Source organism: Gasterosteus aculeatus, chromosome 7, assembly GCF_964276395.1.
Source record: "Gasterosteus aculeatus chromosome 7, fGasAcu3.hap1.1, whole genome shotgun sequence".
Taxonomy (NCBI): Eukaryota; Metazoa; Chordata; class Actinopteri; order Perciformes; family Gasterosteidae; genus Gasterosteus; species Gasterosteus aculeatus.
The window spans coordinates 10,527,502-10,552,069 of record NC_135694.1 but is presented as its reverse complement, the minus strand read 5'-3'; the positions used below and the strand labels follow the sequence as shown (position 1 = coordinate 10,552,069).

Sequence of the window (24,568 nt, the reverse complement as noted above, 5' to 3'; positions counted from 1 at the left end):
ATAACACATCCATGACCTGCCAACTGACATTAAAACCCATCAACAATATGTAAGTTTTCTTTTTGTTCATTTTGGATATGAATTAACGGTTCCTTTTGTGGACTGAATATACACTAATGAAGGCGGTGGCAGTGTCAGGCAATCACAACCAAGCAGCAAAAACATGTCTCACTTTCTCTTTATTTGAATTAAAATTTGAAGTAGGAATCATTCACAATCTACCAACAAGAAAGTGTTGGGCAATGTGAGAAAGAAACAAGGGACGACTCCCTTCGGTTTAAAGAAGGAAGGAGCGCGTGTGACTAACGGTGATACAGCATTGTGTTTCTGGGTGCTTCCGTGAACAAGCAGATTACACAAAACCGAAAGCCAAGCTAAGTTAATGTTGTCTTTCCACAATGAGTTGAGTACAAAAGGTTAAAGCTTTAACACCACAGGAAACATTTTCCAAATACAGATTGACTGATAGATATAGTATTAACCATTTGGGGATCACTACATTTCAGAACTATGTGCTTCCCACTTATTGCACCCTGCCCATTGTCTAGTTGCCATGACGGCGGTCGTACCAGCAGTTTCTTTCATTCCCGCAACAGAGACCTTTGGCGTGTCAAGACGTGAGCCGCTTCTTATTCTCTTGTTACCTCTTTGTACAGCAGCCATCCAGGGACACGGTCAGCTGCTCTCAGGACACTGAAATACAGCCTCTGCTCCCTCGCTTGCTGTACACCCCCCCACTCCCCCTCCCCAAGGATCAACAGGACAATATCAGTACAGTGCAGGCGTGGAAACCTTCTTTCCTTGTCATTATTTCCGGGTACACAGCCTGGTGGCCCTTGTTGTGTGCAGTTTTTGAGGGCCTCCCCGAAGGATCAATGCATTTCCTTATCCAGGCCGGACCAGTACAAATCCAAACAGCAGCCTTGTGGTGTGGAGCTGGCAGAAAAGCTGCTGAATATCTTGTTATTTGCTGACCTCCAGTGGCCGAAGTTGTCCCCTGGCTGCAGTGACACCGAGTCATGTCAGCAGAGCTCACTCTGTCTCAACACAATTGAGAAGTGCAGCACACTTTGTAAAAAAAAAAAAGCAGTCCATCACGACTCCGCCGAGAGTGCGAGTCCAGCTGGGCGGAAGGCTTCGCAGCGCGCATGTGCAGGTGAGGATTTCAGCATGTATTTGGGGACAGGGTCGACTCTGCAGGATTCAATGGCCTCTGGAACCGGCGCGTACAGAGTCCCTGTTGTCTGCAAAAACAGAAAGGATCATGGGTATTTGTGGGCAGAGCATAGATGTCGTTTGGAATGGGGTTTTTTTCTGTTCCTAAAACACACCTTAAGTTCTTTGTTTCCGCTCATCATCATTTCCTTGAATATCGTGGACGGATCTGGTATAACGGGACAAATTACGAAGCTGTACCTGCAAACAGACGTCGTGCCAGAGATCAGCACCACCAACATACAATGCTTCCACCACGACATGTCTAGAATATGGCGACAGGCCGGTGTTTTATGATGCATATTTCAAATGAAAGCAGAGTACGGCTCTTGAAGAAATGTTTGCATAGGATATTTCAAAATAACTTTAAAGCACCGTAGACATTGTTTCATGACACTTGGCACATTATTGCAGCCCAACCTTACAACACTTGTTGTAACCACATGTGACTGAGGGTGAGGCCGGTTTGTTGGCCATGTGCAACACACGCACACTCACACTTATTGAGCCCTAAATGACTCCAGTGCGCCGAGGAAGGCCGGGCAGTTAAAAGTACGAGATAAACAGTGTTTCAATGATCTATGGGGCCTGTGCTCGTTGTTGCACATCTCAAATGGCGTGGCGTAGAAGGTGCACTGACTAAAAATAGAATGCGCAATGTTGATTTAAAGAAATCTGGGCCCCCAGAAATGTAGTTTCTCCTGTTGTACTGCGTGCAAAACGTACCTCCTGAAGCAGTAGCAGGACAGAAAGATGCAGACGGAGAGGATGATGGGCAGGACGATGGCAACCACAGTCAGCGTCTCGTCAGCCGGCTCATTCGTACCTGCGGGGATTCAAATGAGATGAAGAGAGTTGTAGCATAAAAGTAAGAATTACGAAGCCCTAATTAGTTGCCATCAAAGTAAGCAGTAGTGTTGGAATTTAACTAAATACAATTTTTACTTGAATACCACTTAAAATGTACTTTTATTTGAGTTGATTATGACCATTTTATGTAACTTCACACCTTTAGTCTAAATTTTCACTCAACTACATTAGTAGATTTGTCAATTTTTCAACTCCTTTCAGTCAAATGAAAAGCACGGCTCTCCTGATGTCTGGATTTTGATTTAGAATATCATTGGACGAATTAATTAAAAAGAAAAGGTCTAAGTTTGAATGCAGCAGTAATATTAATCCAACACTATCACATATAACCGTAAAACACAGAGGAAATAATTTACCAAATGTGGTACACTTTTCAATACTTTAAGTGTATTTTGCAGATACATACTTTTATTTAAGTCAGATTTCAATGCAGCACATATACCATAACCAAAGGTACCTCACTAGAAAAATTCTGTTCACTGGCTATGTTAGCCAACCACCCCCTCCTTTTGCACAAACCCCCACCCCTCCCTCTCTCCACCCCCAGCCTGAACTCTTAATGTGTGTTTTAACTTTAATTTTTCTTTGATAATCCTTTTTAATAGTTTAACTGTATGTGTATATTATGTTTGTATATTGTCAGGAGCTACCTGGATCTTGAATTTCCCCTAGGGGATCAATAAAGTACTTCTATTCTATATAATATTGGTATTTAATAGTATTTTCACAGTCGCACTCGTTCTTTAGAATAGGAAAAAAAGACGATACTGAAGTGCTGCGTGAGATGATGCTAAACAACTGATGGCAACTGATACTCGCACTTCCTCCCTTTCTAGTTGTTCCTCCTTTGGGACAAAGTAATTTTGACATCGGTTTTGAATCAGGATCAATTTTGTCAAATTTTCTGACAAATGGGCAAAGAAAAATCAAATCCTGAGTATTTAATAACGTGAGAATTACCCGGTGAAGAACATAATGTGAAGTGCGCCAATCCCGGGGGATCGACGACAAATGCACCTCGCAAAGAAAAATCCACTTGGATTTGTAATTTTATATTGGATGACTTGTGCCGATCTTGTTGTTGGGCACTGAATAAACGGAGAAATCAGTGTGAATATAATTGGTTGGACACTTGCCATAGGACACAACTTTGCTGCGGTCGCTGAAAACTGGTGTGTAATATTTGCTTGTCTTGACACTGTACCAGAAGTCGTAACGGCAGCGGTTATCGTAGGCCACAGGCATAGGCATTTCTTTCGAAGTGAAGTCCTGACACCCCTAAAACAGTAGGACCACAAAAAACAGAGGTGCACTCGTCAGGTGTGGAGACACTTTATGTCTTCTCAGCGAACCAGTTCAATTCCACTACTTACTACGAGGTGATTGCATTTATTGTAGCAGACAGTGTATATCCAGATATCATTTTCTAAATCTTCTAGGGGTGTCCAGCTCAGTTCCAGTTTATCTCCCCCTTCTCTGACGCTCAACTCCGGCGGATCGATCACTGAAGAAGAAAAAAAAAAACGTATTGTACTGTATAAGTCTTTTCACTTGCACTCGGCAGTAAAAGTAGTTGAACAGCAATTGTGTTCTGTTTATTCGCTCAACGTATAATGATATAAATAATAAACTTTAAGGTATAACTTACTTGGTTTTATATTAAAGGTGCTGGTGCTGAATCCAGTCTGAGTTTTGAAAAGCAGGCAGATGTCATCTGTGACTCCAACATCCTCCAGATAGCAGCCATTCCTGGTCGGACCGCTGTGGAGCAGTTTGCATGCTCTGAAGTGATTAACGTTGGAAATTCCTAAGGTCCTGCAATGAGAAGATGGGAAGGTGATCAGAGAATTGGTGAGTAAGGGAAGGGAAGACTGACTGCTGGAACATTGGCTTCTGTAACTCCTTCAGTCAGATGTTCATAAAGCTAACAGATTACCTCCTGACCATAAACATCTGTCCAGGCTGAGGGCTTCCCTGATTGCACTAATGTCCTTGTGTGAACAAGCCTTTACCAGGCAGGTTTCAACAATTAGCCCCTCAGAGCAGCCACCATTACATCGCTACTGCACATACCTGGAGACATACACGGTCTCATATCTGCTGTATTCTCACCTATAGGAGAACTTGAGAGGCTGATTCCCTGGGATCCACGAGCAGTTCATTCCGATTTTCCTGGTGATGAGACATTTGATGTCATGCACTTCAGCTGTGGAGTGCAAGAACAAAGAAGTCAAATAAGTAGCGGCAATCAGTTAGGACTTTAGGTCATCGTCATGGTCTCACCGGACAGCTTTATGATTCTTACCTCTTGGCACAGGGAATTTAATTATTATGGACACCTCAGGGCTTTCATAAGTACCATTATCACACGTTTTAACCGTGCGAATGAGGTACTTCCAATTGCCAGTGGTCATATTTTCTGTGAGAAGTTCCGCTATGAAATTTCTCAATGAAGTCTGATCCGTCTTAAACAGGAGGACAAAAACAAAACAGGTTACGTTAACACCTTATTGAAACACTCTGCCTCGGGATGGAGGACTGTTTGCAATTACATCGCTGATCGTCGGGTTGCTTATCCATTTCCCATTATTTGTTCCCCTCATAGCTTAACACACAACTGTGACTCCACAGTAACTCAGGGGTGGTCCGTTTATGTGTGGTTGCATTTTTTTTTGTTGCATTTAAACAGTGCGTGTTGTGAAAGAGCAATGAGTCTTATCCCAAAACGCTTACTTGTATTTATCTGCACAGCTACTTGATGAGTATGAGAGGTGTTAGAGATATTAGATGCAATAATCTTACAGCCTTATGCAGGGGCTCTCAGCTCTCAGTGGTTTTTTTTTTTTTTTACTACAGAGGATTGATGAAGTAGTGTAGTTAATGGTATTTAAGTGAGTACTTAATACTTTGTTCTTTATTTCTAGTTAACCTGCCAAAATGACAACAAAAACAAACAAACAAACTTTACACTTTGTCATTATAGGGTATTTTATGTAGATTTGAGGAAAAAACTCTCATCATTATTTTCGTCTTGGTGAAAGAACCAATAGAGGAATGACTGAAGTAATGCAGAAGGGTCAATGATTAAATAGTCAGATGCATAAATCACACAATGTGAACAGAAACCAACAGACCCATCGTTCATCTGTTCCTCCGCCTATCAGTTTGTATTTGTACTTGAAGTTCCCGATGGGCTTCTGCCAGGACACGCGCACCGTGATCGGGTCAAGCCAATCATAGGACACATCCGTGGGAGGGGGGACACCTTCTGCCAGCGAGACAAAAACTGAGAATCAGTTTCTTATGAAGATAGATTTAATTACAGTTCAGATAATATGATAACAGATGAACTTTGGTCGCGGGCGCAGCTGACGCACTTTGTATTGCTGTGGCGCGTCTTTAAAGACCGTGTACTTGAAGAGCTTGAGCGCTCTGGCTTGTCGGTTTTAGTGAAATGACCATAGGTTCATATAGGAATCTATATATTTACCATACCATTACCATAGATAGTAATGGTCTTATTAAGAATACGATCGCAGGGTAGTGAAAAACCAGATGAAATCACCTGATGGCTAAATAGAAACGGATTTCTTAATAGAATTAATGAACTTGGCTGTATGTAGAGTAAAAAACGCTTTCATTTTTGAGAAGACAGAATGGAAATGCATTAAAATCCTTAACATGACGGAAGGTCAAAACATTTTCTTCATGTATATTGCGTTAAGTAGGTATATCCGGGTAAACTGTTTCCTCCGCCGTCGGGAATTGTGCCTTCGAAAAAGATCCACGAATGTTTGTGGCGCCGAAGTTGGATAGTCCACATATTCCAGAAAATGTTAAAAGCTTCAGCTTTGGTTCGTGTAATATCACCGCAGATCATTTTGGTTCGCACTCCCAGTTATGAACAAATAAATCCCATCTCACGCTAATTTAACTAAAAGAGCTCGACGCAAAACAACGCGGATTATCTCGCCGATAACAATTCATCCTCAAAATTTAAACGCGACAGAAAATGGGGTTTAAAATAGTCTCCAATCACGAAGGTACGACTTTTTAGAACAACGTCGTCATTCAACAGTCAATAGGCCTTATCTTCAATCTTCAAGTGTCCATAAGGTAATTACGTAGCTCTACACCCAGCGGTCTACACCCAGCGGTCTACGTGGGCCACATTAGTTGGCCCTAAAGATAATACCTAACGAAAAAAAACGAACGACCCTGTGATTTCATCATTTGATGAGAAATCACATGGTCGATGTCTTTTTAGAAGAAGACAGTCCACGTCAACGCAGGTGAAAAGGTGCGCCATTTAAAATCTGCTTATTATAAACTTGCGGTTTCAGATTAGTCCGCCACTGAACCCCTTAACGATCAAGCTCAATTAGGGCTTCATTGCGACCGGCACGCTCGGCGATGGGGTCCTTACCTGCGTCACCGCGGCACGCCGACAAGCCGGCGGTGAGTATCAGGACGGTAACAAACTCCACGGCAGGTCTCATGTTGTCTCCCCGGGACTGGAAGGACACACGCGCCTCGGTCCTCCGGCAGCAGAGTACACGCGCCCCCCCCCCCCGCGACGCTAAATGCCAGCACGCGGGCGCGTTGCGGACGGTACGGAGTCCTCCAGAAAGTCCCCGCGAGAAAAAAAGCCAGCGACGAGCGCACCTCGCCCGTCTCCGCGAGCGGCTCCGCGGTGTCTACTGGGAGCAGCGGGGCGGAGTTTCTGTGAAAGTGGGAGGACGGCCGGTAACCGGGTGGGAACGCGATGCCTCTTCGCCGAAAAGACCCACGGCGGTCAACTCCCGGTGTCCCGCACCGCCCGCGTGTGCGCGTGTGCGTGCCGGGCGGCACGGACGGCGGCGTGGCGCGCTCCCGAGTGTAATGTTAGTGGGGGGAACAAGTGTCCATCCGCGTCTCCGGGAAGTCGCCGGGCTCCTAATGAGTCAGATGATCGATAAGTTGATTAGCTCCCGCGCTAATGGCTTCAGGCACCGCGCGTCCGAGCCGATGACAGGAAGTCAGAGCGAACTTGTGTATCGTTTTTCTGCTACACTTAAAAACGGACGGCGAGCGTGCTGGGTGGATGAATGAAGTCCTTTTTTAAACGCCTATGAAAAGATGGTTCGAGGCAGCGTTTGGGTTGGTTCTAAATGGCTAAACATGTTAAAGTACTCGAGAAATTTTGCATGAAGTTAGCCATAAAATATGGGTAAGTATTCGAGAAAAAGGTTCAAATCAACGCTGCAGAGGCAAAGGTCCAAAGTTTAGCCCCTTAGTACGAGACGAGCTCCGAACAGGATGGATCCTGTATTGCAACACAACGTTTTGTTACACCTAAACTCCAGAAGAGTGCATGTTGAGGATCTGTTGTTGACTCCAAAGGTAGGATTACTCAATGTGAACATCCGCAAAGGGAGATTCAGTGAGAGGTCGAGAACAATGGATTAAAATGTACCTGGTCGGACTGGTTTGTCCACCTTCTCCAACAACTGATCAGTCTGCATGGTTTTTCTCCACGTTTTATTGGAAAATGTCTTTACAAAGTCATTTTGACAAGCAGCTGCACATCATTAAAAAAAGAAAAATCTCTCTGCTTGGACAGTTTGGACTGAATATTTCAAACTGTTCCAAATATAGATACAGTACGTACAAACATACAAGGATGCAGAATTCACTTTACAGCCTGGCAACAAATTATGTACATTTTGCTTAAATATTATTCATCTGTTAATTACAGTGTAGCACTTGTGAAATACTGTAAATAACCAGCGAGTGATGACGGTCTTATTACTGAGTATCTTGACGGGGAAGTATCTTGACAAGGCAAAGCACAAAGGCACTGGATGATAACCCACATGATGAGCATCATCACACAGCTGCGCTCTGCGTGCAGCGGCCCACCTACACAATTTTGTTTCTCTCATTGTACCAAAAGCTCGGAAACAATTTGCTTTCCATATTTTTTCTTCTCAGGTATCATTAATGACCTCTGATATGACATTGTTATCACCCAAATATTCACAATGTAACTGAGCTACTTATGAAACCAAGCAAAACCCTTCTTAAGAGCAGCTTTATCTCGACTAGACCCCTCGAGGTCCTTCCTTTCTTTAACTCGGGAGCCCGCCAAGAAGGAATTAGTCACGGCCCTTCGGCTTAAAGATGCTGCTCTTTACACCGTCACTTGTCTGTTTATTACAGCCCGACTGGAATGCTCTGCCTGCCTACGAAACTACCTAAACCCGCCTACAAATTGACTCAAGTGGTAAAAAGGGCTAATGGGGGGAGCCTGATGTACTGCATAGATGTGAGATGAGGGAAGACGTTGCAGAGAGAGCACAGAAGAAGGAAAAAAACCTGCTTCAGCACAGTGTCTCCCTGTGAAAATCAACAGTTGATCCGCACAAAGCACCGCACAAAGCCTAAAGCCGACATGCTGACATTTAGTTGGTGTTACATTCTGGGATACTGCTGCTGTGGTTTGGGTACGATCCATCTCCTGGGGGCTGTTCCCCCCTCATCCAGTTCAGGTCTTTATGGGGGGCGTGTGGCTGGGGCAGAGGTCAGCCCAGGTTGGTGGTCGTCCCGCTGATGGCACGAAACACATGGAGGGAGTTTTGTAATAGCGAGCGCATCATATCCTCCTGGTAGATCTGGAGTAAGAGCAAAACGCAGTCCACGCATTAATGCACAATACACACACACACACACACACACACACACACACACACACACACACACACACACACACACACACACACACACACACACACACACACACACACACACACACACACACACACACACACACACACGCACACACGCAACCCCTCCCACGGGGAGAATGTGGATTGACATGAGAGAGCAGCTAAATGTACGATGAGTGAGGTGTCAAATGACATGCAAAAAAGAAAGAATACGCAATGTGTTTAAAATGGAGTCCACACAGTACTCCACCCGTTGCCCTCGCACCACACCTTATTTTCTTTTTTACTCAAAAGTATTTATATGATGGTTTACTGGTACTCTTTTGATCGTTATTGCCATTGACGGGCACCAGGCTTCCACTGGTGTGCTTGTATTTCCACACACTGTTGCACTAAAGGAAAAGGTCCACACAATCAATCTCATCTGTGTGTATTGTTTTGTTCCATTTATGTTTGTCATACTTCTTCTGAAAGGTCAGCACTCACTGGGCAGGTCCGTAAGGACAGCTATTGAAACTCTGCAGGTTACAATCACACTGCCTGCACAGAACTATTTAATCAGGCTCATCTAAACACGCCAAAGGCAGTTTTCATCTCCAATCAAAGGCAACATTTTAAAATGCACAAAATGGAAACGAGTTATAAGCTTGAAGATCAGCCTTCAGAAACCAGCGTTTAGCGTAGAGTAGCTCTTTGTACCACTAAGTGTTGCTTGGGTTGCAGCTGACATCCTTGACCCCTTTCTCCATGTACCTCAATTGGAAGTGCAGTTATGCCTGGAATCTCTGCAGGTTACCGGTGATGAAGATGAACATGACTCTTATGCAATAGAGGCGGATTAGGTAATTTTCAGAAACTAGCAAGATGATGGTACATTTAAAGAGTTATGAACCCAGTCCAGTGCTGCCATCTCCTTCCTAATGCAAGTAGGTAGCAGCAGCAGCTTGTAAAGTTGATAAACCGTATGAGAAATGTCATGTCCGTACAGGCCTCACTCCAAAATAGTCACGGTTGGAGTAGAAAAACAACATCGCTGCAGTCAGCCTGTGCAGGGCTCCGGCGATGAGTCATGAGTAGTAACCAGAACGGTATGCCAGATCTTTTTTTCTTCCGAGCGTTTGATAAATGTATGGTCGTGGATGAAATGGGAATTTGAACGTAAATATCAAATCTTTTTGAAGATTACCAACCTTTAAAGTAGACGTATTTATTAAATACAGCAATTTGCAAGAGCCTGCAAACCACAGTGCTTGTTGCCAACAGGCCGTCATCCTTAGCCTGTCTGAGCTTAACCAAAGGAGGGTTGAGTCTGCTCCATGTCTCATCTAACCCCACCATGCCCTCAAAGTGAACCGCCGCATAATCACTCAAGTTCACTTATGTTATTGGACTCCTCACTGTATACATCTGGTTTGATCTCGGGTAGTCACCAAATATATGATTCAACCCTTTAATGTCATTTTAGTCACATCTGCTAGTTCAACAGCCTCGTTTTCTGTATCGGCAGTCGAGAAGCCCACTTCAGTCTACGGCCGACTTGTAAAGCTGCCATCAATCTGCTGCCGATTCACACGGAACATCACATTCTAGCTGCCATCTACACAGAACGTTTACTTCTTCTGTTTGAGAACACACAATTCTTCTATGCTTCATGGCTTGACACAAGGCAGCCACCCTAGTTTGTTTTGGCGTCACTGAGGTAACAGTAGATCTATCACTAGGATGTACTTTTGACATGTGAGGCCATGCAAACTTTCCAGACACCATTGTGCGTGTAAACATCATTTGATTAGTGGCATGGGTCATTTGCATTGTTTTCAATAACACATGTGGTGCCAGCGTTGGCCACAATCATGTGTTCGGGTTTGTGCCTTGTTCTTTTTAAATGTATCATGAATTGCTGAATTTTTTCCTTTTCATCCTCTTTTTTTCTCACTCTATAATTAATAAATCGCCTGTTTCTGCATATTTACTATTTGGATTGCTGCGTTATTTTTTATATGTGGATGACCGTATATGTTTAGATTAATATTTTCATTCAAACATAAAATGTCTGGAATATATTAACTTAAAAAAGGTGGAAAATAATCATTTATGGGTTTCAAAAAGGACAAAAATGAGCTTCAACACACGCGGTGATCACATTACCTGTTTTTCCTTAAAGCTAAATGACAGCACAATGGAGAGAAAAGGGTATACCAGTTATTTCAACAGCTAAAGGGAATATCAAATGTCAGCAGGCTGTATTGCAACAACATTGCTGCAACACAGCCATTATATTTTCTACTGATGGGAAGAGAAGAGAGTACACATTATCATGTACAACAGCTACGCACTTCCTCTCTTTCAAATTATTGCAACATGATATTACAGACATGGTGCCGCTCAGGAGAATAAGCTCAAATCTATTAACAAGGACTTTGGGAGCAGATAAGTCCATGGTGGGAAAGTGTTTTACAGTATTCCAGGATCCAGCTCCCACAACTCATTATGACTCATCGTCAAAAAGTTTCAGAGAGCTGTTCTATTTTTTACAGCCACAAACCCATTAACGTCGCTGAAAGGTTCTAGAAACAACCTCTGGCTACTTTTAGGAAGCGTCAGCAGCAGGCTGGATGCGGTGGTAATGGCTTTCTCTGTGCCAGTGATGATGTAAAGGTTTAATGGCTTGTTGCTCTGTTACCTATTTGTTCAAATAAAGCGCAGAGTAAAGAAGGTTGCTATGTTTACAATGAAAGACATAAAGTAAACAGAGCAACAAATGACCTTCCGTGTAGTGAAAGTTGCGTACTCTGGGTGTAGGTTGTCATGATAGTGTCAGGTGTAATGAACGGAGTGAGGTCTACAAAGAGGGAAGGAGGCCACCCTCCCTCTGTGTGAGTTGTAATCACTTTTTTCACTGGGTTTTGTTTACATATATATCCAATAATAACTTTTATAGGTGTGTCTGAAGATTACTGCCGTTGGATTTTTCTAAATGTAACCCAGGTGGCACCAGAAACAACATTCTAGTTCTACTTTACATGGGTCAAAACCCTATGCGGGGCCAGATACCACTAAGGGACAAATGATGTCTTGTTGCATTGTCTTAATTTCATTGGACTTTGTGTGGTGTTGTTTCTGCTCAGCCTTCTGCTTTAGACAATAGAGGGGTGTGTTTCATTTCCCAACTGCAAAGGTGTGTGTAACAGGGGAGTAACAGTACACAGAAATCCACCAGAATAGTTGATAGTACCTGCTCGTGGATGATGTCAGATAGCTCCTTTACCAAGTCTTTGAAATTGCCCTTCAGGCCCTCATGGTACTCAAACTGGTCCTCTTTGATAATACGCTCATTTATGTCCAGAGCGATACTGCAAGCCTGGACGAAACGCCTGCCATCGTCAAAAAGGAAATGGAACAACTTAGTAACAAACTTAAAATTACTATTTATCAAATCAAAGAACAAAGAATTGTTGACCAGGACGAGGGGGAAGGAACAACACGGGAAATACAAAGATCAGATTCAAATGACAATCAACGGGCTGAAACGGTACCTGAATATGTCCTTAAGTTCTTTTATTTTCTTGAGGCCCGACTGGTTGATTTTGCTGTCATCCAGGAATGCTCTGGCGTAGGCCATGGGACCGGCGTTCACCTGTAGCAAAACATGCCTGAGGGTGTTGAGCATTCCTGTCCTCCGATCTGTGCTCAGATAACAGTTGGCACGTAGCATTTGTTGTTCGCATGACTCTCAAATACTGTTCCCAGCACAGATTTACGCAACAACTGTGGTTTATGTTTCTTGTTTTTTTCAGATTGTCTGGTCAGGATTGAGTAGTAATAAAATATAGACTGTCATAAATGTTGGGAAGATAATGAAAGGCAAGTGAGAGAAAAAGGCCGTTGCTCCGCAGGCAACCTTTTTTTTCTCTCCCGTGTTTACTAGTAAATAAGCGGCGGGGACCTTCACCTGCACGGAGACGCAGCCCTGCAGTTTGAGCTGCAGCTGGATCATGTCCACCTCCTGGCTGGAGCAGAGTTTGGTCAGCTCCGCCGTTCGCGCCTTCATCTCATCTATGGCCACGTCCACCGGCTTGAGCTCCACCTGCTTCTCCCCCACCACCTCCACGCGCTTCTTCACATACGGGAATGTGTTGGCAGCTGGGGGAAAAGAGGACGGGCAAAACTGGTTGGCACCTCGCGTGCCAATTCCACGCGCCGCTATAAAACAAGCGTGTTAATGCATTTTTAAGAAGAAAGTTGCGTACTTGTGAGCACACTCCTCCTCTTGCACTGCTCCTCCACCCCGCCGTGCTTTTTGCCCGACAGCGTGTACGGCGTCTCGAACACAAAGCGGTTGATGTTGTGGCACTTCTCAAAGTCGGTCTTCTTCTCCGGAGCCTCCTTCTCCTCAAAGAAGGGCTTTACGAACGTCACCTGTATGTAGGCGAACTTGGCATCCAGGTCTTTGGGATTTACCTGTGGGACGGCAGTCACCTTGAGCAAAGTGGCACTGCACATCACTGCATTTCAGAGCCGGATGAGATCATTTGGGCTCTTGTCGTAAGTGAAGTGCTAAGTAATAATTACTGCTTTATTATCCCATGGTGACAAAACACCGGACTTCTTCAAAACACAGGTACAATCGAGACTATCAACGACTATCACACAGCAGTCATAGAGATAAAACTGGCACTTTTTAAATGGCTTTGATGCTAAATGACTTATTGTCAGCGGTCTACATCTCATTTGCATTCTCATCCAGGCTCTTTACTCTAAACGTCTCCCTCCTTCATTCGTCTAATGCACCTTGTTGGAGTCCTGAATGATCTTGACGTTTTCCGGACCAAACTTTTCACCATAGAGTGTCTGCAGCCGCTGAGAGATCTCAGACAGGCCCGTGAGTTTTGGCTCCTTGTAGACGTACTCCTTCCCGTCCTCCTCCTCGAAGAAGCCCTCCACAAAAACATATGCTCGCTCAATAAATATAACAGTCTGCCTGAGGCAAAACAACATTTTTTTGAGTAGTAAGTGTGTTCAGTTATCCGTGTTTTCAAGTATCAAATGAAAAAGGGTATTACGATTTATTCTGAGTCATTTGCTTTTGCCTTCTGCACAAGTAAGAAACAACGCATTCGCCACATTTTGCTTAACTTGTAGAATGCCACATTTCCCAAAAGCATCTGCTTACTTTTAATGTTACTGCAGCTATTTGCTACCCAACTTCATTACTTCCACAGCCATGAACCTGTCTGTCAGTTGATGTGCTTTCAACGTTTTTCTAAACAAACTATATACAAATATATATGTTATTTTTTTCCGTCCCACGCATAAGAAACCACAACAAAAAAAGGTACCAATCATACTGAACATGTGAATTTGTATTTCCATAGGCTTAGCAGCACAACTGGAGTTTCTCGCCTGTCTCCACCAAAACGCATCCATATAAAGCAATAAATGGCGGTGCTCACCTGTCCGTACAGAGCCACTCTGAAGTAGGTCCCCAGCATCCTGCGTCCCGAGTGTATGACCTCCATTATCTTGTTGTAAGCTCTGTGCAGAGTGTCGTACAGTCGACTCAGTTTCTGTGTAAAAACGGCGAGACAAATGTCACAGTTGGGATTTTCGAATTGTTTATTTGCTTTTCTTTAAACAAACATGCTTTATAGTTGCTGTATATGTTACATCTCAACAAACAGAAACAATAATTAAAGTAATTTTCCATGTTCACATTAGATTAGTCTATGAGCCCACCTCCAATTTGGTGACCTTGTTTGACCTTAAGCTTCCCCCAACAGGATGCAGCAAGGAAGAGCTATTCAAAGCTCATGTGAACAACAGACTTTCCTTATCAAGTAGTGAGAGTCTAATTCAATGGAGTTAAAATGCTCAAACTGGTTTCATGTTGTCATTCGGCCATTTTAGCCACGTTAAAGAACATTAACAATCCTGTGCGCGCAAGACAACAAGTGAAGGCAGCCCGGGAGCTTACTCATGAGTGAAGAATGAATGAGGTAAACGTTACACACGTGTATTTATATGAAGACAAGTCCTTACATGGATGTACAAACGTGTTGTTTGTCGAACGCTCGTGGAAGGCACGGATGGATTACTTTGCAAGGACAGGCTAGAAACAGTGGCAGTTTGTTTATGTTCATCGCGATATCCGTTAGAGCGTGTGGCGATGATACCTCGTACTCGTGTCGCTTCTCGTAGACGGGGATGATGAGTTTGGCAACGTGCGTGATAAGCTCATAGCGCTCGGCTTTCCAAAGGGCCTCCACGCAGACCTCCAGGTGTTCGACCAGGACTTCCTAAAAAGAGTTCGGAAAGGAATCTCTTCTTATGACATTAAACTAATAAAATATCAATACATGATGACTTTTTTTTGAGCAATTAAAGGATCTCACAATTATAAATTTGACCAGATTTTTCAACATGGCACAATTTTTTTAATCACTACTACATTCAAGTGTGGAGTTTAGATACCAGCCAGAGTTGGTATGAAAATGTAGGAATCCATGACGATCAACAAAAAAATGTGTTGTCGGTCAGTTAATGACAGGGTATCTGGATTGACTAGCTGATAATTGCTCCAGTGCCTTCACAACGTAATACACAAAAGAACAACTCATGTGACGACAGCCGCACCTCAGTGTAATAGACGTCTTGCATTCCAGTGTCTTCTCGCATAGCAGCTTCCTCTTCAATATTCAAGGTAATCTTCTTAAAAGCTGCAAGGCCACTGGGAAACAACTCTGATGAACAGAAAAGACAAGTTTGATAAACTGGTGGAAAATCCGAATGTGATCCACGACAAAACAAACAGCGACCGTAACCCATTTTTGGTTTGAAGAGACACGACTCATAGAATATATAATGTAACTTGGTGGTTTGTGACAACCTCCTATTGAATCACATGATAAAAGCAGAGACACTGGTTACACAATGCCTCTGGGCCAGATGTCAAACATACTTTTTTAGAGAGACTGCCAAGCTGCCGCACACCCAATAAAAGGTTTTTGCCTGTTGACATTCCTAAAGAATTGAAAGCAATGGTTTGGTTTTTACTAGATACTAGAATAGTGTGCTGCTGGTGATGCTATTAGTCTGTTGACAGTTTGCATGCTGAATAGCGAGTCTACAAACTAACATGTGTCATTGTGATGATCTTCCCGGAAAACCGCAAAGCGCTTTAAGGAAAGAGCGCTTCCTGGTGAAGGTTAGGTATGTGCACTCTTGTTAGTCATCTGTCCAGGTATCGGTTAAAGGGACAGTTCACACCAAAATCAAAAATCAATTAATCATGGGGGCGAACTGGCTGTTTAACACAGTAATTCCACTGAGGTGGCTGCTGGACATGCTTCTTCGGATAACTATTTTTCTGCTTGATGGTTTAACCCCCCTAGTACTTTTGTTAATGCTGGACACATTGCTTGGTGATTATTTAGAAGTCTAGGCCACAAATGAAGTTGAAAGTATTGTTTGTGCCTCTGTGTGTGTGTGTGTGTGTGTGTGTGTGTGTGTACACACAATGGATGGGCGGAGGTCCTTACTTTTCCTGTACAGGTACTCTGCAACCAGTGCAGCCACATGGACGTAGCACATGGCCGCCTGTGGAGACAACAACAAAAAGCAGCAGATTTAGAGCAGATTCCCAAAGAAGATCAATAGTGGATATGAAACTGAAAAGGGAGTCAGAGACACCGATGTGAGACTGTCACCAACTCAGGCATGGCATTACTTATCAGTATGGCGTCTGGTCTATTGTGTTCACCCGTGACTCCTATCTACCGGCCACGCCTTGTATTCATTCTGGGAGCTTATCACCAGTGACAACGGTATGTACAAACTGGCAGCTGCCAGGTGGAAAGTTAATGAGTTCTTATTTGTAAAGTCATTGTTATATTTTGAATTCAGCTAGATAGTGAAAATGTTGTGTTTTTCTAAATTCAAAAGAGACAAAAAAAAGAGTATGACATTTTAAAAGAAATTAAGAATGACAATTAAAAACAAAATATGAAATAAAATCATAGAAAAACTAAAATATATAATGCAATAGATAAAAAAACGAAGACAATAAAACTGGACAAAACAAACAAATTGAATGTTTTATGATAGATTCTGGTTCTCTCCTCTTAGTCTTGTGGGTAATAAAACCAGTAAAATAAATACACCTCAACTGAGGTTAACAGTAAATCCACTGGACCCAGGTTTACCTTGGTGTCAACCATGAACCCATCTAAATGTTCACTGCAGTTAAACATCATATTGTTATTACAACGTAATTTAAGTAAAGTAGCAATAGAGTGGAGGATGAGGTTTATTCTTTCATTTGACAAAGCGTGAACTATAGAATTATAAAGCTTGAACATATGACACGACGCAATCATCCAGAGAGCCCTGCTGATACCTCAGAGAGATCTCCGTTCTTGAGGTGCGCTCGGGCCATGCTGTCCAGCCAGGTCCGCCTCAGTTCGGGGGTGCTGGCGTAGGACCGGGCCAGGCTGTACTGGAGGTCCAGCAGCATCTCCGGGTCTCTCTCGTGCTCCCTCATCTGGGCCGTGGCCATCAGCACCGTGCGGATCCGCTTGGTCAGCCCCTTTACTTCAGTGGGGAAGGCTGTGGACTGCATCACGCAATGGGAGGATAGATTCAATCTATTTGGATAATAGCCGAAGGGGCAAGAGCTTCAAATCCAATCCAGCAAACACATTGCTGCTGGGCTACAACCAATAATTTCAATTGCAATTTGGCAAACAGATTTGTTAGTCTTGGACAAGGTTTTCATCAATCACCACATACACTCGTTTTGAAGGAAAGGAAACAAAAAAAATCATCAATCTCTGGGGAGGGTTCTCAGCATGCACAGGGGCAACAAACTCACATGGAGTCTCATAATAGGCACCGTTAGGAGTGTCGCTTTATCTTGCGAACCTTGATGTTCCCATTGTTTGCACACATTTGATACATTATGCCAAAAATCCACATCAGCCAAAACCTCGACACAGCTAGAACACTTAACCTCTTTTTGAAAGAAACTTCATTTGTATTTAGAGCTGCAAAATCTATCTCACATTAGGAGCAGATGGGACCGGAGTGGCTGCTCTAAATATAGAATAAACAAACACAAAGAGAGTTGGATTGCAGATGGGCTTGCTGCAGGTTTTAGGACGAATTCCCTCTTGACTTGGATAGTAATATTTCAGCCACCATTTTCTTGATTCGATTTTAAAGTTTTTTCAAAACTATAAAATCGTTCCCTTTTTTCTGTACCTTCATGGCCTTGTCACTATTTGCAAAGTTGTTGATGATGGAGAGAGACTCCTGGAAACGAGAGCTGCCGGTCAGCGCCACGTCAGAGATCAGCTGGCTCACAGCAATGATGATCTAGATGAAAAAAAAGAGAGGGGGAGACCAAAGAGGGGGAAATAGTTACAGACGGGGGAGAAAATGAAAGGAGGGTAAACACAGATCACCTTGGTATATGTATTAGCAGGGAAGAGTGAGAGCGAATGGAACGCTGGATGGCCTTCTGCTAATGTTAGCAGTGGAGCCAGAAAATAAGCACGCAGTCTGTTTACACTCCTGACATTCTCCACCGCTCTTTGGAAAGCATCTGAACTACAGACCACCAACAGTGTTGACTGCTGCCGATGTGGATATTGTTCCCCGAGAAGTAAACCTGCATGCACCAGAAGCTGATCCGTCCAGTTTGGAGGACGACACGTGTGGTCTTCCTCTACCTGCAGGTGCGTGCGTAGGAAGGTCTTCCTCTTGGTGTACTCGTAGTTGTTCCTCATCAGCAGGTAGAGCAGGGCCGACACCTCGGCCCTCAGAGATCCCAGCTTGGAGACGCAGCACTTGAGCACCTCGCAGCACAGGGCCTCGCACAGCGTCACGCGGCCCTTAAACAGCACCGACGGGAACTGACGGGACAACGAGTTAGTGTGTTAAAGGGCAGAGATGGGATAGGAAGATTACTGTTAGTATGAAAGGAGGGCAGCAACTATTTTCAGTGTGTGGGATTCATTCAAATTAAACCTTTTAGCTCTTCGGCAAGGTGAAAGACAGTTGGACCAAACCTTTACTAAACACACTCTACTTGTAGGATCAATTAATTGTTGTTTGAATCACAGTCCTTTAGTGAACAAATGATCATGTCTTACTAAATATGCATATTGCGACGTCACCATCTCGTCTCCATATCTTACTATAAACAATATCAAAACATGTCAGAACAGAGCAACTTCTGCAGCTCGTCATGCATTCACAGAACAGTGATACTGCTTTCAGACACCAGTGGGAAAGTGGGTGCTCGCTTCCCTTGGGAGCCACAGGACTTGTTCCCTCAGGACTCAGAGATCCTGTTACACAGAATCTGAATGAGCTACGTATAAAAGCAATTCTAAAAATACATTGCTTGAGAGTTATCAAACATTACGTGAGCGTTGGAAGACGACAGCAGCAACAACGATAAACACAGGAAACTGAAGTTTATTCCATGCATCCGCTCACTTAGTTAACGGCAGTACAGTTCATGTTTTGATGTTATTAATAGTGCAATGAGAGAAAAACACTGCCGCAGTGACAGTACTGGCAGGGACCAATGGCGGCATTTATCACCTCTGATTGCTCACTGGTGGCGGAAACTGTTCTTTCTTAAGGACAAAAAGCATCTTTTCTTAAGCAGAGCCCGTCTCAGTCACTCTGGTTTTAGTATCGCCGCGTGCCCACCTACCTTGTTGATGAAAGCCCGGAGAGCAGCAAAGACGTGTCTGAGGGCAGCTTCTGATTGGCCCACTTTAAGGAAGGTCAGGTAAACGTCAAACACCTTCTTCATTAGGGGGTTGTGACCATCGCAGTCCAGCAACTGGGTCTGACACACACACACATCATTGAATTACATTATTTTCTCAAGAAACCACATGCAAAAAGTCAACCTTAACAAAATAAAGTTCTGTGTCCCTTAAATATGTGTGTAAAAGTATCCACACACACACACACACACAAAGGAGACTGATGTATAAAAAGCTGAAATTAGACTACATCGTCAAACAAGTGTGGAGATGTGCACTAGTGCACTGTAGCAGGTTTGTGCTACATGTTTGGAGACTCAAGACGAGTTAGTTGGGAACGCCCAAGCGAGCAAATGATAACAAAAAGTTGATTTTTAGGTCAGCTGCTAAGCGTGAAGTCAAGTGCCGCGTTGAGGCGTAGGGGTTATGCTCACTTTTTCTTTTTCAATACCGTATTTTCCGCACTCCAAGGCGCACTTAAAAGCCTTTAGTTTTTTCTCAAAAAACGACAGTGCGCCTTATAATCCGAAGCGCCTTATATATGGATCAATTGGCTAATTGGTTGATCCATACTGGTTGTACACGGCGCTCAAGGCGCTCTGCCAGTCATGCCAAAGCTCGGTCTACGACGGCGAGATGCTGAGTGGGCGCTCAAGCGCGTGAGATATGGAGCTTGTTTCAGGGCGCATCGGAGAAACAAAGCTGTCGTTCTCGCCGAGCACTTCATGAGATTAAAGAGCGAGAGACGGTGCCGTTTTCTTTACAGTAGCTGAACCATCTTAACGGGGAAAATAAGTTATTCTAAAAGGGGCCCTTAGCAGGCGGCGTGGCTGGAGAGCAGCCCGAAGATTTAGGGCGTGGATGGCGAGGGGGGCGGTGGGAGCGGACGCACCTCGCAGCATCGGTCGGACCCTAAAAGCACCGTCTCCACCTCCCCACATCCCCCCCCCCCCCCCCCCCCCCATCCACCCGCCCCGACATCAAGCGTTTGACTGCAGTATCTTATGCGCCTTATAATCCGGTGCGCCCTATATATGAAAAATGTTCTAAAATAGGTGATTCATTGAAGGTGCGCCTTATAATCCGGTGTGCCGTATAGTGCGGAAAATACGGTATATTTTTTCTTGATTGTTTTTAAATGTGTATGCGTGCACACTGACCTTGAAACACTGAATGAATAGAGAGAGGACATCCAGGACACTCAGAGAGACCTCCGTGGAGATGTTTCCCTCAAGTAGAGCCTGATGGTGGATCTCTGCTTCTGAAGGCCCCGACCCTAGAACACACACACACACACACACACACACACACACACAAGATATTACAATAAGACAGTTTAGGGAAAGGGCTCACTTGCACACACAAGCAGCAGATTACCGCTTGTGTTTAGTTAGCAGCGTTGTCTTTAATTTGCTGATTTGAATATGTTTGATAACACAGATTATAGTACAAGTGTTTTAATATGCTCCTAAAGTTGACAAACATTTACACAAATTAACACATCTTGCATATTTCTGCCAATATTAGCATGCAGCTTGTCAGGGTCATAAACGGTTTGTCAGTCCAACAAGGTGAAAAAACAACGCAACGTAATACTGACATCTAATTGAGACATGTGTGGTTTGGTATCAGAATTGGTCAGCATGGACTTTCACCTCTGCAATAGACCACAAATCTCCCATCAAGTTTCAGTTCGGATTTTACGCACTGTTGCATTAATCCACTATATTTAGCTGGCAGAGGCCATTAAGCTTGACACAATGTGGTGGGTGATATTTAATAGGCTCAGGATGAATTGAAAATAACTGGTCAGAGATTGCCCATTCAGGTACGGACACGGTATTGTACCTTGGTGTAAGGTTGTTAGTTCAGGGTATAACAACTGCTCACTGTGCGTCTCTTACAACAACAGCTTGATTTTCACGAGAACTCAGCTGAGCACAAGTCTGGCTGAGAGATAAACTTTGCTTTAACAACCTGTTTGGCAGTCTAAACAAGGCTGCAGGTTTCAAGACAGGATTTGGGCTCCGGCCTACACTATTAGTCTTGATTAGTTAAGCTGGCCGTGTCTGGACTGTAACACTACAAGGAGGTAAAAATAAGGTGATTAAGGTAAGGTTAAGGTAAAGATAAGGTTGATTCAAAACGTAACATCTTGTTAGTTCTTGTTTTAGTGATTTGGGTTTTTACAATACTTTCTGATAACATTGCATGGCAAGAACTGTGCAATGAAAGAATCAAAGAGATACCAGAACCAGGATGTTATATAGTAGTTACATGGTTGTGCAAATGTGTTGATGTCCAGAACAAAGTTCCATTGTAGATATTTATGAGATGGTTCAGGTATTTTTTGGGTGGGCTTCTATGAGGTACTTATTCATAGTCAGTGTTTTACCTACACGGAGTTTGGAGAAACACACTAGCGTACTAACTCTTGAGTAATGTTATGCGCTCTACTGCTGTGGGCGCAGCAGTAAAACCTAGAAACAATATGTCAGTTTGCATGTTCCCTATATTCAGAATAGAATCTTTACCTTGCAGACAAAGAACATTTTCCCACAAGCAACCACCACTAAGGTGCAAGACCATTGTCATCTTTACTTCTCACAACACCGGGGTTGCTGGTCTGCTGATGATATTGTAGAAGACGTATAACTTGCTGCTGACTGGGTCCACGGCAGAACTTTACTTTGCTCCTCTGAACGTACTTGTTCTGTTTCACTAAACTCCCATCAACTGTGGATAAGCACCTCATACAACCCCACTTCAAAACATTCCTTTAGTGCTTCTCCAGACACGTCATCCTATATATTGTCCTAAATTGTATCTTTGCTTGTCTTTCTAGAACAATACAATAACAGAACAAGACATATCCTTCTGATATGCTAATTATTGAGAAGAGTAAGAAGAAGTGTAGCCTAAAGCTTTGCACGCATCTCTGTGTGGTTACCTATATTGAGCGTGAGGGAGGCTTCCATGGTGCCGAACTGGTGTAATTTTGTCTGCATCAGGCTGGCTCGGTTGCAGCGCATCACCGGCATCGTCTGAGACTTTCGGTCTGAGGAGAACAGCTTCGACACACACATCTCCTGGCTCCTGTTTAAATAAAATGCAAGAGACATTTAGTTGAAAAAGAAAAGAAATAACTGATCATACTGAATCATACTGCTGTAGCTAGGTTTCACATTCATACAATATATATTTATATATTTTTTCAAGCCTTACCGCCCAATGTTTCTTTTTCCAATGTAGCGGAGCTGAACCAAACAGGTCCTGCAGAGAAAGCGAAAGTAATACAAGGTATCAGCAAGAGATATGGAACGTTTTGCTCACTTTACTTTTCATTTTCTGTCCTTAACATAAGGTAGCACTACAGCATATATCTGATTATCTGTTAACACACATGGACAATGGTGGTTTCTGTGCCTAAGAAAATAGAGTGAAGGATACATTTCTGCGCTAATGTTTTTTAAGGGAACACAGATAAATGGCTAGCTCTGACATCATTCCTAAATGACTCGGCTCCAGATGGGTCGCTCCTGTTGGTCACTGACAACAGTATCAAAAGGCTGTTTAAACAACAGAAGTCATGAGAAAACAGGTTTTCACTGCAAACAGACCATTATGTTAGAAGAATTATTTCCCTTTCACCATTACTCACTCTAACAAACTAAGGAAGTTCATGATGTCTTGAGGGCCGACTTTGTTCCAGTAGGCCATGAGGGTGTCTGCAGTCAAAAACAAAGTCAAACTTAATGCATGTTTTTTCTTTTTAAGACAACATTAATAAATATGCAATCAGACTTGAATAAATGGTTCATGTGGATTTTAGACAGACCGGTACAGCCAAAATACACATCCTTGATGTGAGATGCCTGGCTGAATATTAGTCAGTCCACAACCTCCTTGTTTGTGTGACAGCAGAGCCGAGCTTCTGGGTCCGCAGAAGCCGAACGTTGTGTCGTGGTGAGTGACCGGGCACGTAGTTAAAAATCATCACTCACCTTCTGACAAGGTCTTGACGATGTGCAGGAAGGACAGCAGGAGCCCCTTGATCTCGTACTCCCCCAGTCTACCGATGGGAGGCATGGGGCTGCTGCTCATGGTGGAGCCACGTCTGTTCAGCTGGACCAACACAAACACACTTGATGACGAGGTATTCAGATCCATGTGGTGGAAAACAACATTGCTGACTCGGTCAAGCAAAGTAAGTCTTGTATCTGGTAACCTTTTCTACCTTTCTTTTGAGATGTGTCTGCACAGAGGATTGGCTGACAGTAGGACAAAACATTCCAGCGACAGTAAAAAGTCCATGTTAATATACTTATAGATGAGGTTACATGATGGGTAAGGTTTAGAAGGTTTAGGGAAGGAAGTTGGGGCCAAGAAGTGTCACAAAGTAAGTAAGCATGCTGAAAAGAGTGTGTTTACACAGTTGATGAATAAGCTTTCCAACTCTGTCTACCCTTCAACATCTGGGTTGATGCACACTGGGTAGGTGGGCGTGAGCCGTAGCTAATGTTTTAATAAAAGAATCTCACAAATAAAAATATAAAAAAGGGATCCAGAGAACACATCTAATGTCTCTAGATGAAAATAAACAGATATATACTCGGCAAAAAGAAAAATGCGTGGCGTCGTGTTCAGCTGCGGTTCTGCTGGGTTGAAAGGTTCTCACCTCGGTGCTGTCCGACGTTCCCGTGTCCACGAAGAGAGAGCAGCGGGAGTCCTCTCTCCTCACAACGTGGCCGTTCTGTGCCGGCACGCCTGGAGCCAAACGAAAGCAGCACATTAACGAAAACACACTGACTCTATTCTAACGAGCGGCATGTCAGTGACATTAGACTCTCTCAAGCTCAGTAAGGAATTTGGTGACTGCATACTGGGTCTTGTTTTAACATATCTGGAAGATTGAGACATCTTGATAAACCATCTATCCAGAGGCCCAGAACAAACCCTGGTTCTGTCACCAGGGGAAATACTCTAGTGTGTGAA

General features: G+C 43.6%; 2 protein-coding genes across 5 annotated transcripts in view; both read right to left on the bottom strand.

The window, feature by feature from the left end:
- Window positions 1-160: 160 nt before the first annotated feature.
- On the bottom strand, window positions 161-7,484 carry LOC120821408 (interleukin-13 receptor subunit alpha-1). Of its 2 annotated transcripts, none has more exons than XM_040179899.2 (10): window positions 6,512-7,484; window positions 5,220-5,353; window positions 4,391-4,550; window positions 4,198-4,291; window positions 3,734-3,900; window positions 3,459-3,589; window positions 3,222-3,363; window positions 1,942-2,041; window positions 1,332-1,416; window positions 161-1,244 (listed from the first exon to the last, which is right to left on the bottom strand). In XM_040179899.2, exons 1-10 carry the CDS (start codon window positions 6,582-6,584, stop codon window positions 1,095-1,097), a joined length of 1,236 nt encoding a protein of 411 aa, XP_040035833.2. In that variant the 5' UTR covers window positions 6,585-7,484; the 3' UTR covers window positions 161-1,094. The 2 variants fall into 2 exon arrangements, with proteins under 2 accessions (XP_040035833.2, XP_040035834.2); XM_040179900.2 differs by having other exon boundaries at window positions 5,220-5,350; window positions 6,512-6,778.
- Window positions 7,485-7,591: 107 nt separating this feature from the next.
- dock11 (dedicator of cytokinesis 11) overlaps window positions 7,592-24,568 on the bottom strand; it is a 45,124-nt gene continuing 28,147 nt past the window's right edge. For 2 of the 3 annotated variants that reach the window (XM_078105694.1, XM_078105695.1), the window contains 20 exons: window positions 24,252-24,340; window positions 23,578-23,698; window positions 23,235-23,301; window positions 22,799-22,846; window positions 22,524-22,669; window positions 20,734-20,849; window positions 19,516-19,653; window positions 18,521-18,703; window positions 18,051-18,164; window positions 17,188-17,403; window positions 16,331-16,388; window positions 15,426-15,532; window positions 14,966-15,088; window positions 14,246-14,359; window positions 13,584-13,730; window positions 13,043-13,253; window positions 12,745-12,935; window positions 12,329-12,429; window positions 12,028-12,166; window positions 7,592-8,738 (listed from right to left, as the gene is read on the bottom strand). In XM_078105694.1, the coding sequence (XP_077961820.1) occupies window positions 8,649-8,738; window positions 12,028-12,166; window positions 12,329-12,429; window positions 12,745-12,935; window positions 13,043-13,253; window positions 13,584-13,730; window positions 14,246-14,359; window positions 14,966-15,088; window positions 15,426-15,532; window positions 16,331-16,388; window positions 17,188-17,403; window positions 18,051-18,164; window positions 18,521-18,703; window positions 19,516-19,653; window positions 20,734-20,849; window positions 22,524-22,669; window positions 22,799-22,846; window positions 23,235-23,301; window positions 23,578-23,698; window positions 24,252-24,340 (2,519 nt within the window). In that variant the 3' untranslated portion in view covers window positions 7,592-8,648. Of the gene's footprint in view, window positions 8,739-10,940; window positions 10,957-12,027; window positions 12,167-12,328; window positions 12,430-12,744; window positions 12,936-13,042; window positions 13,254-13,583; window positions 13,731-14,245; window positions 14,360-14,965; window positions 15,089-15,425; window positions 15,533-16,330; window positions 16,389-17,187; window positions 17,404-18,050; window positions 18,165-18,520; window positions 18,704-19,515; window positions 19,654-20,733; window positions 20,850-22,523; window positions 22,670-22,798; window positions 22,847-23,234; window positions 23,302-23,577; window positions 23,699-24,251; window positions 24,341-24,568 lie in introns of all 3 variants that reach the window. The other variant, XM_078105696.1, reaches the window with a different exon arrangement.

Excerpts from the sequence above, each read along its gene's own strand:
- LOC120821408 (XM_040179899.2), bottom strand. The coding sequence starts at position 6,584 with ATGAGACCTGCCGTGGAGTTTGTTACCGTCCTGATACTCACCGCCGGC. Across the intron at positions 5,354-6,511 it reads GGCGTGCCGCGGTGACGCAG|AAGGTGTCCCCCCTCCCACG; the intron begins GTAAGGACCCCA and ends TCTCGCTGGCAG. Across the intron at positions 3,364-3,458 it reads ATAAATGCAATCACCTCGTA|GGGTGTCAGGACTTCACTTC; the intron begins GTAAGTAGTGGA and ends CTACTGTTTTAG.